This window comes from Brassica oleracea, unplaced genomic scaffold (genome assembly GCF_000695525.1).
Source record: "Brassica oleracea var. oleracea cultivar TO1000 unplaced genomic scaffold, BOL UnpScaffold00920, whole genome shotgun sequence".
Taxonomy (NCBI): domain Eukaryota; kingdom Viridiplantae; phylum Streptophyta; class Magnoliopsida; order Brassicales; family Brassicaceae; genus Brassica; species Brassica oleracea.
The window spans coordinates 19,554-30,133 of NW_013617520.1; the positions used below are offsets into that span (position 1 = coordinate 19,554).

Here is a 10,580-nt window from a genome sequence, read left to right on the forward strand (position 1 = left end):
CTTGGATAGTACATTCATACATATCACGAATAGAGAAGGCGACAGAGCACAACCCTGCCTCAAACCTCGAGTACTGAAGTAACCAGCCAGTTCTCCATTAACCTGTATAGAGAATGAAGCTGTCGACACACAGAGTCTGACCCAATGTATATATTTTGCAGGGAAACCAAGAGCTTCCAGGGTTGTTAGGAGAAAAGGCCACTGCACAGAATCGAAGGCCTTGGAGATATCAATCTTCATTGCACTTCTGGATGATATCTCAGATTTGTGATAATCTTTGACTAACTCAGTAGCTAACAGAAGGTTTTCCATCAGCAACCTATCTTTAACAAATGCAGACTGGTTATTTGATATAAACTGTGGCAGAATTCCCTTGAGGCGATTTGCAAGCAGTTTAGATATCACTTTGTAAAGTACAATACAGCATGAGATTGGCCTATAATCTTTCATCTCCTTAGCATTCTCCTTCTTAGGTATAAGTGTTAGGATAGTGGAATTGATACCTTTCGGGAGAAAACCTTTAAGAAAGAATGATTGCACAGCAACGACTACATCTTCTCCAATGATAGGCCAAGCCGCTTTAAAAAACTCTGGTGTGTAGCCATCTGGTCCAGGCGATTTGTTCGATGGCATTTTAAACACCACTGCTTTAATCTCTTCTGCTGTGACCTCACTGGCCAGTCTCTCTTGGTCTCCTTCAGTACAACGAAACTGTAGCAAACTCTGTAGGTATTCAACTGAAGGAGCTTCATAATCCACAGGTTTATGGGTTAAGAAATCAGTAAAAAACCTCTCTGCTTCTTTCTTTATATCATCGTCAGTCATGGCTATACTTCCATTCGGACATATCACCTCTCTGATTGCATTTCTTACTTCTCTTATCTTAGCCGCATTGTGGAAATGTCTATTATTTCCATCCCCCACTTCCAACCAATGTAGCTTAGATGTTTGTTTATAGAACTCTTCTTCTAAATCAGCAAGCTTTTGCCATCTCTCCAAAGCTTCACTCTCCTCTTTGATAGCCTCAGAAGATGGACACATTAAGGTTTCTGTCTGCTTCTCACACAAATGCTTATATGCCTCCTTTGTTTTTTTGGTAACTGCCCCAGCTTCTCTTTACTTAGAATTCTCAAAGTAGGCTTAAGACCCTTTAATTTTTTTCCCAACCGATACATAGCCGAAGTTGAATGGAATAATTTCTATGTTTCCCTCCAATACCTCTCCACTGTTGGTTGGAAATCTTCCATTGTTGCTATGACATTCGTGAACTTAAAAGGTTTTCACTTCTTCTGTACTTCCATTTCTAGATGAAACCTACATCTGAGCTGATCAGAACACCCTCCTGATTCAAATACACTATAAGCATTTCGCAGACCATGCAGAGCAGCATCATTCATCAATATTCTGTCTAACTTTTTGCATACTAGCCCCTCATCCCTTTTATTGCACCAAGTATAAGTAGGACCATGAAAACTCATATCGGTGAGAGTGCAATAACTTACGGTGTCCTGAAATTCTCTCATTCCTGTGGTGATGATCGGATTATTATCATACCCTGAATGCTCATTTCCTTGTAAAATCTCATTAAAATCACCAAAAACTAGCCATTGTTTACCTCTAAACATTGCTGAGTCTTTGTGATTCCTCAAATCTTCCCATAACATTCTTCTCTCCTCCATAGTGTTCAGTGCATATATAAAAGAACACAATACTTCCTCTACTCTCCCCTCCAAGTTAACTGAACATGCAATCATTTGGCTACTTTTAAAAACTGGAGTCATCCTCACTGACGGCCCCCAAAGCACCCATATTCTTCCAAGATAATTGTACTCGTAATTAGCCATAAATGACCAGTTTTGAAACGCTGAATTTAAAATATTTCCTGCTTTACCTTCTTTTACTCTTGTTTCTATAAGACTTCTAAACTGCAATGACTGACTTCTCAACCACTCACGGACTACTGAATGTTTAGTTGGTTTATTAAAGCCGCTGGTGTACCAGAAGAACCCTGTCATTGTGCTTTGCGAGATTTCTTCTTTTTATTCTGATCACCAGGGCCATCACCCCTAGCTCTTTGAACGGTCACACTCAAGAATTTGTGCTTATTTTTCGAACCCCTCGGCAAATACTGTCTTGTGTTTATTATATCTTCTTCATTCTTATACACTGATTCCTCCATTTCCAAATCCTTGTCATCTTCCATATCTTCATCTTCTACTTTATTTTCTTCCTCCATATCATCTTTAGTCTCAGGTATTTCACCTTCTTGGTGTACCAGAAGAACCCTTTCATTGTGCTTTGCGAGATTTCTTCTTTTTATTCTGATCACCAGGGCCATCACCCCTAGCTCTTTGAACGGTCACACTCAAGAATTTGTGCTTATTTTTCGAACCCCTCGGCAAATACTGTCTTGTGTTTATTATATCTTCTTCATTCTTATACACTGATTCCTCCATTTCCAAATCCTTGTCATCTTCCATATCTTCATCTTCTACTTTATTTTCTTCCTCCATATCATCTTTAGTCTCAGGTATTTCACCTTCTTCCTCGTACGTACTTAGAACCGAGAACCTTGATTTGGATAGTATAGATACTTGTTCTTCTTTGTTTTTTTTTATCAAACCAACTTTTATAAATAAAACTTAAACTCCAACCATGGAGGAATTGTTCAAGTACAGCAAAGCAACCATACTGGTTAGATAAACCGCTGCATCAAAAGCTATGCGGGAAACAAAAACACACTGGATAGACGCATACATAGCACATAAGCAACTTAAGATAGAGATACCTAAAGTGCTAGAAAGTGAGATGAAGCCATGGGAATCAGAAGACACACACAGTGAACTACTGCCCGAACAAGCTGCAGCATAAAATGCATGAAAGGCAGCAACAAATTTGGCTATAGAGGTGACCACGCACCATCTTGATGAGCCTGAATATAAAAATGAAATCCTCAGCATTAAAGGAGCGTGAAATTGTATGAAACTCCACAGTCCGCCAACCAAATCAGAAGCTAAAAAGCCAAGATTGGTTTTTATGAAATCATCTCCTAATTTTCTGTAGCTTATTCCTGAAATATTAGTTAAGAAAACCAACATACAGATATATTGCAATGAACGCAAAAAGAGTAGATTTACGACCTCATACTGAGGTAAATGGACCTCATACTGAGGTAACAGAACCTCACCCTGAGGTAAGGGAAGGCTAAACCAAAGCCTAAAAACCTCATACTGAGGTAATGGAGGATATTGGGACCTTGAATTTAGTTTAGTGAGACTTGAAGTGCAACAGAAACCAACCAATTCTGACTCTATCGAGGGAGTCACAAAGACCGTATCTTTCAAAAAAAATCCTAAGAGCAAAGGAGAGAAACTACACTTTCTCCAGTAGAACTAAACCCTGCAGACAGGAGTATGGCGGAGCCAAGGCTTCACAAAGTTCACTCCTAAAGACACGAGCAACAAACAAGCTGAGCTAGAGGTCGTCGTACCAGAAACAAAAGGAGGCTCTGCAATTTTGAGGGTGAAGGAGAACAGATCCGGTGCACCAGAGTGGTCGGGAGGGTCGGGAAGGATGGGAAGGTCCAGAGGAGCAATCATGGATGCTAGATCTAGAAGAAAAGTAACCGGCGGCGGCTCTGGAGGAGGAGGAAGGAGCATAGGCGAACCGGAGAGACGTAGCACCATGGAAGGAAAGAAGAGGAGAAAGAAAGGAAGAGGAGGAAGAAAGAAGAAGGTTCTCGTCGGTGAGCGAGAGGCCACACCGACGGCAGTGGATCAATTTAAAACCCTAATCTGCCTCCATAGATACTTGTTCAAATTCTAGTTGTTTGCTCTTTATTGGTGTGCGACTCACTTTCCCTGGAGAGATTTCCACCCAAAATTTTTCCTTATCAATCACTGCTGTCTTTATATTATCTTTCCCACAACTTCTTTTCTCCCTTTCAACTGAGCCAGCCAACTTGTCAACCTGCTTTCCTGCAACTCCAGTAACCTTTTCTTTTTCTGCTCCCACGACTGAATCCACAACACCAGCCACTAGACCAACTACATAACCAGATACCAAACCAACAACTGAGTCTGCCACTAAACCATCCACCTCACCATTAACTAGACCAACCACTGACCCAGATACTGAACTAGCCACTGAATCTGCCACATAACCATCCACTGAGCTTACCACTGAACCCACTACCAAACCTTCCACTGGAACATCTCTTCCCTCTGAACTGACCGTTTTGACAACTTCCACTGAGTCTTTAACTGAATCTATACCTCTGCTAGTTTTCACCAACTCTTCTTCTTCCATAGTCTTATCAGCTATCCTCTTTCCTCTACACACTCTTGCTAAATGACCCCATTTTCCACAATATGTGCATTTATTTGGGAGCCACGGGTATGAATACTCTACCAGAGTGTCCTTCCCTTGTAAGTTGAAGTTCATCAATTTAGGCAGCTGCTTGGATAAATCCACCTTCACAAATATTTTTGCCACTTTCAGATTCTCGCACTGCTCTGTCTCTGGATGTAGCCGAACTGGTATTCCCACTTGACTTGATACAAAACTGAGACCCTTCCACGAATACATCTCCATTGGCACATTCTTCAGATGGACCCATAGCGGAATAGAGTGTGTTTCTTGTTTAATATCCTCTGTCAACAGTGACCACTTCGCCATGACTACCGGTATCTCTGCAATATTCCACATCGACCTTCTCAAGATTCTGTTTCGAATAATAGGATTACTCACCTTGAACTTCATAGTTGTTGAATTAATCACATGAACATCAATCATCTGCGACTTGTAGCTCAATGCCCAGATTTTGTTGACTATCGCGTGAACTTTCGCGATGTCTGGAGCCTTATCTAGGAATCTCCCAATGATAAAATCTTCCCATAGAGGAGAGGCATCCGTGAATACTTCCTCCGGTACAGTCACAGATCCGATCCCATCCATCATCTGAATATCCATATCGTACTTCTTTAAGACCTTCTTCCCTTGAACAGCGTTAACCCACGATCGCGGTTTCAATCCTTCCAAACCTCCTTGATCCCTCTCTTCTCGATCCTCCATGTTTGACCCCTTGTTACCTCGATCATCCTCCGGAGAGTTCACTGGAAGATCCCGATCCCCCATTGGAGACCTTGATCTAGAACCGGCAGAGATCTCTGTGAAGTTACCCTCGAAACCTAAGTCGCCTTCAAAATCGCCTAAATAGTGTCACTCCGAAACAGTGCGTTTTAAGAACATTTCCGATATTACTTGATTTCCAATTTTATGTATGTGTGATTTGCAATTTTCAGTCACAATGCACTATTTGTCATTAATTAATCTCTTGCGCCACATTTTATACACGATTGAATCACATCAACTAATTCAATCGTTGCATTTTTCTATGCAAAAACATTTATTAATATCTTGAACTAAAATTTGTATGAAATGATTGAATCACATCATCCGTTGCATTTTTATTGTATTTTTCTATGTAATCACATTTTTAATCATAACAGTTTCAATTGATAACAAAATTAATCCTGGTAATCATCACAGTGCATCAGCTAAAACAGATATCACACATCACATAAAGCATCAGCTTCACAGGCACAAATAAAGAGACCAAGATTAAACAAGCAATGGCTAACATTTTTCACCAATTGAGCCAAGTGAGAGAGGGTAGCAACTCCGTACGGTCTGCTCAGAAAAGCATAATAACAAATAAAGAGGAAGACTTGATAAGGGAAAACCGGAAAATTGTATAAAGCATTGCTATTTTGATACAACAAATTGTCTTAAAATGAAACATCATCATTACACTCTTAGTCTCAAACATATCCATATCTTTGAGCTTCTAAATAAATAAAGGAAATAACACGGCAGTAGATATTGGAAACCAAGAAAGCAAAAGAATCAGATGAACTGGATGTTGTTGCAATTTGATGAAACTATGGGGAGAGTTAACAAATTTTCAACGATCATTCTCGCTCTCTCTTGTTGCTCTGTAATAATACGGTCAAACTAATCAGTGAAAGATCACCACATATCTTTGCATATTCTCATTCAGCATGTGGACTTATTCGGTCAATAAGCGTTTACACGCTAGTTCTTGGTCTAACCACCAAGATCACATCAACAGATCCCAACCGGTCCATTCCCTTTTATCCGCACGTCAGCATCGTCAGCATCGCGTGGCTCACGCTTTTCCTTGTCCAAATCTCCGTCGGTTTAGGCCTGGGAGCGAACGTAACTTCTTGAGCAGGCTAGTGTTTTTCTTTGGTATTCACGAGGTAATGCTTGTGTGGTGTAGGGTGATCGTGAGACCGGTGGTGGACAGCACGATGATGGGAGGAGAGGCATGTCATCACCGGAGAGAAGAGACTGTGGTGGAGAGAGTGGCTTTGGCCGTGAGCTGTGGGAAGTTGTGGTGGTGGAATTTCGATCGGGATGAAGTAGAGGCTTTGGTTGGTGTGGCTGAGGCTAAAAGAGCGTTGTTGCTGTTATTACCAATCAGTGGTAATAATGTTAACGTTGGTTTGGAAGTGGGAATGGTTGATTTTGTGAATGGGTGGTTATACTATATAGTTGTCACGATCGGTATGGTTAGGATCGTTAAAGGGTCTCTATGGTTTGGACTATGATTTGCAATATATTGGTTTGTACACAACAGTACACAAGGTCATTCGACATCAACCAAAGTTACTCAGACTACACAACTTCAGACTTTCTACACGGCCCCTCTAATCCTGACCACAAATCCTCAGCCTCTAAAACCACAAAACCTCAGACCCTATTGACCACAGGTTCTGAGCTTAATTAACTAATCACAACTTCCATCCCCTAGTTCCTAACCTAACCACAACAAAAAAAAATTCAAATTCTTTTGTTTTTGGTTTCTTGATGTTTTTTGTTCTGTAAATTTTAAAAATTCCATTAGTATCTGTTCTTGACCACAACTAGCAAAAACCATCTTTTAGCCTATTATCCATGATCCACCTTCAACTTAACTGTCTATAAGAGCTGAAAGAAAAGCAAAAACAAGAAGAAGCAACTTCAATCTTAGGCTTCTAAGAAGAAGCAAACGTGTTTAGGATGTTTCTCTTGAGAGTGAGTTCCTCAGCTTTCAGCGGACTTGTAGACTGCACAGGAAAACACAGTTAGAAAAAAATGTCAATACAAAAGTCTTACTGTTTCTCGATTGCAAAGCAATAATCTAATTACTAAGGACTGAGAGGAAGAAGAAGAAATGATGTTTAGACCTTGCTAATGAGTCGTCCAAGCAGCTTAGCTTCTTTGGTAGCATAGCCTGAACCATTTTCTGTGTACTGCTTTGCAAGTGAGGTGTAAAGCATTCCATACCTATTTTATATATACAAAAAAAAAACTTTACCATTCAAGTGTAACTATAAAACGCTAATACTACAACATACCTTGCTGTGGAGCCCTTAAGGTTGCCAGCTTCCTCTTCGATGCGAGACAAGATTGCCTTCTTCTCATCTTCACTGGCTGCAACTAGCTCCTTTACCAACGTGTCTAAGCTTTCCACTATACCAGCCTATCAAACAAGAGAGATGAATCAACAAAAGCTTTCAAACCTTAGATAGAAATTGCAATACTAAGATAGAAACATGTTTTTTTAAACCTTTGAGGTAAGCTTCCCTTTGCTGTCTCTGCCGGTTCCAACTTTCTCGTTGATGAAGCTTACAAATTCATCTAAGTTCCTTCCACCATCATACTCCTGACCGGTTTTGTTGTCCTTTGGGAAGAACTTTAAGGTTGGGAATCCACTTACTCCATACCTGTGGGAACAAAATGAAGGTTAGCGGTTTTCATCTTTAGTATTCTACAAATTTAATACAGCGATATCCATCGATGAGTAAAAAATATTACTTCTCGCCAAGGCTTTTGTGAGCATCAGTATCCAACTTGGCTATGACCACACCTTCTTCATGCTTAAACACCTCGGCTACCTTTGTATACACGAGGGACTTGCACTGGCCGCACCTGGAAGATTTAAAACTAAGAAATTAGAAAAACGGCATGGAAGAAAGCAAAACCATGAGAGTGAAGGGAAGAGATAGATAGTAGTAGTACCCTGGGGCATAAAACTCGACCAAGACATCTTTGTTCTGATCCAGTACAATCTCATGGAAGTTATCAGGTGTTAAGACAACAACATTCTTCTTCTTCTGGTACTCACGAAATTCATTTATCTTGCCAAGCCAGAAGTTTTCGTACGCAATCATATTCTCGCTACTCTCAAGGTGTTCCTGTGCCTTTTGGCCAGCTTCCTCTGCTAACTTAGCCCACGATTCGGCCTCGGCCGTATTCCCTTTTTCACGGGCATCCCTTGCTTCGGCTTCATATTTCTTCTTCCTTTCTACTTGAGCCAGATATTTTTTCATCTCCTCTTGCTGATTAACAACACAGTATGTGGGGTGGTAAGCCCTCAAAAACTTCAAGAGCTCTGATTCATCTTCAAAAGCGTCCACGTTGATGTCTGGCAACTCAGATTTTTGCGGTTTGTATGAGAATCCCCTCATCTGCATCGATGGAGCCATCATCTTCAGCTGCATCATCTTTCCTCTGGAGGAAGGAGTTGACACGACACCAGATTTAGCTGAGCTACCACTCCCCCACTTAGCTGTTTCTCGACCTGAATCCCCTCTGAAGATCAGTTACATAAGACAATGTTAAGAATGTGTATATATGGAAAAAGGTAAAATAATTAATTACAGAAGCGAACTTACTTTGCTGGTTTGCTCCAACTTCAAGCCCTTCAATAGCACTCTTGAAGTCTTCAAGATGGTTCCCGACATCTTCCTCAAACTTCTCGTGGATCATTCTCATAATCTGTTGAAGCGTTACAGAGCATCCCCTTGATCCACTGTTGAGATTTGTCTCGATACCGAGCTTTTGGTGTGATGTTCCTGTCAACAAGAGATATAGCGTTTAGGCAAAGACTTTTTTCTCAAAAGCTCTCTTGCCAATCTAGCTTTGATACTTTCTCTACACAAGTGCTCTATCGTAAATGATTATGTTTCGCAGCAGTTCTTCAACGTTATGATTCGTTATAGGGAAAAGCTAGAAAGGAAGACAGAAGTGAACATACTTTGTTTCTTAATGCTTCCTTTCAACTCTGAGTGGTTTGCTTCAAGCCCTCCAATAGCACTCTTGAAGTCTTCAAGATGGTTCCCGACATCATCCTTAAACTTTTCATGGATCATTCTCGTTTTCTCTTGTTGCTCTGTAGTAATACGGCCAGACTAATCAGTGAAAGATCAACACATATCTTGCATATTCTCATTCAGCATGTGGACTTGTTGAAGAGAACTCTTAAGACAAGCCAGACACGCAAGTTGTATAATTCTACTCCCCCTTATAGGTATTGAGCATATAGCATTTTGGCTTGAGTAAGAAGGTTAATAATAAGTTTCGTAGCAATATGAGAGAACCTACCAAATGTATACATATCATCTATTAACACTGAATCAGGAGTAGACCACTAAGACAGTATGTTTTGGGTAAAATACAAAAGTTATAAGCTCTTGTTGTACCTAGTGGTCTTGTTTCAGCAGGCTCGCTCTTAGTTATGGGTACGTTACTCCTCGTAGATTTCAGCTTTTTCTCAAAGTTTTGAAGCGCAACAGCCCTGAGACATGGCATATTAAGTAATCAAATAAAGACCAAGGAAAGGAGACATAATAATAATTAAGGTAGAAGAAAAAAAAATAATAATAATAATAATTAAGGTAGAAACGTAATATTAGTTAAGTCTAGTAAAAAGAGACCTTCCCAAGCCGGCGGCGAGGGGATGTTTTCTAGGAAGATCGACAAGTCCTCTGCCGTTGTAACCGTTTATATTCATCCACTCCGAGACTGATCCAAGACTTGAGGCGAGGGTATGTTTTGGGAAACAGCTGCGGAACGAGACTCTTCGGAGAAGGATAGGCCGAGAACAAGGGCCAGTGCTCTGCTTCACGACGTAAACAAACATCAGCACCAATATTCATCCAAAACTCAGAAGGGAAAAACAAAAAAAATAGATCTGATTACTTGTAGCTTCTGGTAGTGGAGGAGAGACTGGCGGTTATAGTAGGGAGAGCCGTCGTTAGGGATTTTAGCTGCGCCGGCGGCGAGGGGATGCTTTCTAGGAAGATCGACAAGTCCTCTGCCGTTGTAACCGTTTATATTCATCCACTCCGAGACTGATCCAAGACTTGAGGCGAGGGTATGTTTTGGGAAACAGCTGCGGAACGAGACTCTTCGGAGAAGGATAGGCCGAGATCTTGAGAACAACCGCGATAGCGTAGATGCCATCATCTTTGGATTTTACAAGAGAAAAAAAAAAAAAAAAAAAAAAAAAAAAAAAGAGTATGAGGATGAAGAAGCGCTAGAGAGAGAATTGGAGGGGATGAAGAAGAGCTAGAGAGAGAATTGGAGGGGATGAAGAAGCACTAGAGAAAGTCACCGACCTTGGGAGCAGATATATATAGAGAGAGAGAGAGTGTGTGTGTGTAGGAGAGAGAGACGGTAAAACAAATAATCACATAATTAAGACATGCCGCATGTTTCATATGATTTGA

General features: G+C 40.7%; 2 protein-coding genes and 1 pseudogene across 2 annotated transcripts; 1 reads left to right on the forward strand and 2 right to left on the reverse strand.

The window, feature by feature from the left end:
- Positions 1–6,015: 6,015 nt before the first annotated feature.
- Positions 6,016–6,770, forward strand: LOC106320427 (annotated as a pseudogene).
- Positions 6,771–7,026: 256 nt separating this feature from the next.
- Positions 7,027–8,573, reverse strand: LOC106320428 (protein disulfide-isomerase like 2-1-like). Its single transcript, XM_013758796.1, has 6 exons — positions 8,089–8,573; positions 7,885–7,998; positions 7,637–7,793; positions 7,425–7,549; positions 7,254–7,353; positions 7,027–7,133 (listed from the first exon to the last, which is right to left on the reverse strand). Exons 1-6 carry the CDS (start codon positions 8,571–8,573, stop codon positions 7,062–7,064), a joined length of 1,053 nt encoding a protein of 350 aa, XP_013614250.1. The 3' UTR covers positions 7,027–7,061.
- Positions 8,570–10,318, reverse strand: LOC106320429. The gene is made up of 6 exons (XM_013758797.1): positions 10,051–10,318; positions 9,786–9,970; positions 9,552–9,646; positions 9,107–9,241; positions 8,745–8,924; positions 8,570–8,661 (listed from the first exon to the last, which is right to left on the reverse strand). Exons 1-6 carry the CDS (start codon positions 10,315–10,317, stop codon positions 8,570–8,572), a joined length of 954 nt encoding a protein of 317 aa, XP_013614251.1. The 5' UTR covers position 10,318.
- Between the last annotated feature and the right edge of the window lie 262 nt (positions 10,319–10,580).

What these genes read in the sequence shown, in the direction of transcription:
- LOC106320429 (XM_013758797.1), bottom strand. Translation starts at nt 10,317, where the DNA reads ATGATGGCATCTACGCTATCGCGGTTGTTCTCAAGATCTCGGCCTATC. An exon ending in TGCTGAAACAAGACCACTAG is followed by an intron (nt 9,242 to 9,551) that starts GTACAACAAGAG and finishes GTATTACTACAG; the next exon opens with AGCAACAAGAGAAAACGAGA. An exon ending in AGTTGGAGCAAACCAGCAAA is followed by an intron (nt 8,662 to 8,744) that starts GTAAGTTCGCTT and finishes ACTGATCTTCAG; the next exon opens with AGGGGATTCAGGTCGAGAAA.
- LOC106320428 (XM_013758796.1), bottom strand. Translation starts at nt 8,573, where the DNA reads ATGATGCAGCTGAAGATGATGGCTCCATCGATGCAGATGAGGGGATTC. An exon ending in AAGGGAAGCTTACCTCAAAG is followed by an intron (nt 7,550 to 7,636) that starts GTTTAAAAAAAC and finishes CTTGTTTGATAG; the next exon opens with GCTGGTATAGTGGAAAGCTT. An exon ending in CTTAAGGGCTCCACAGCAAG is followed by an intron (nt 7,354 to 7,424) that starts GTATGTTGTAGT and finishes TATATAAAATAG; the next exon opens with GTATGGAATGCTTTACACCT.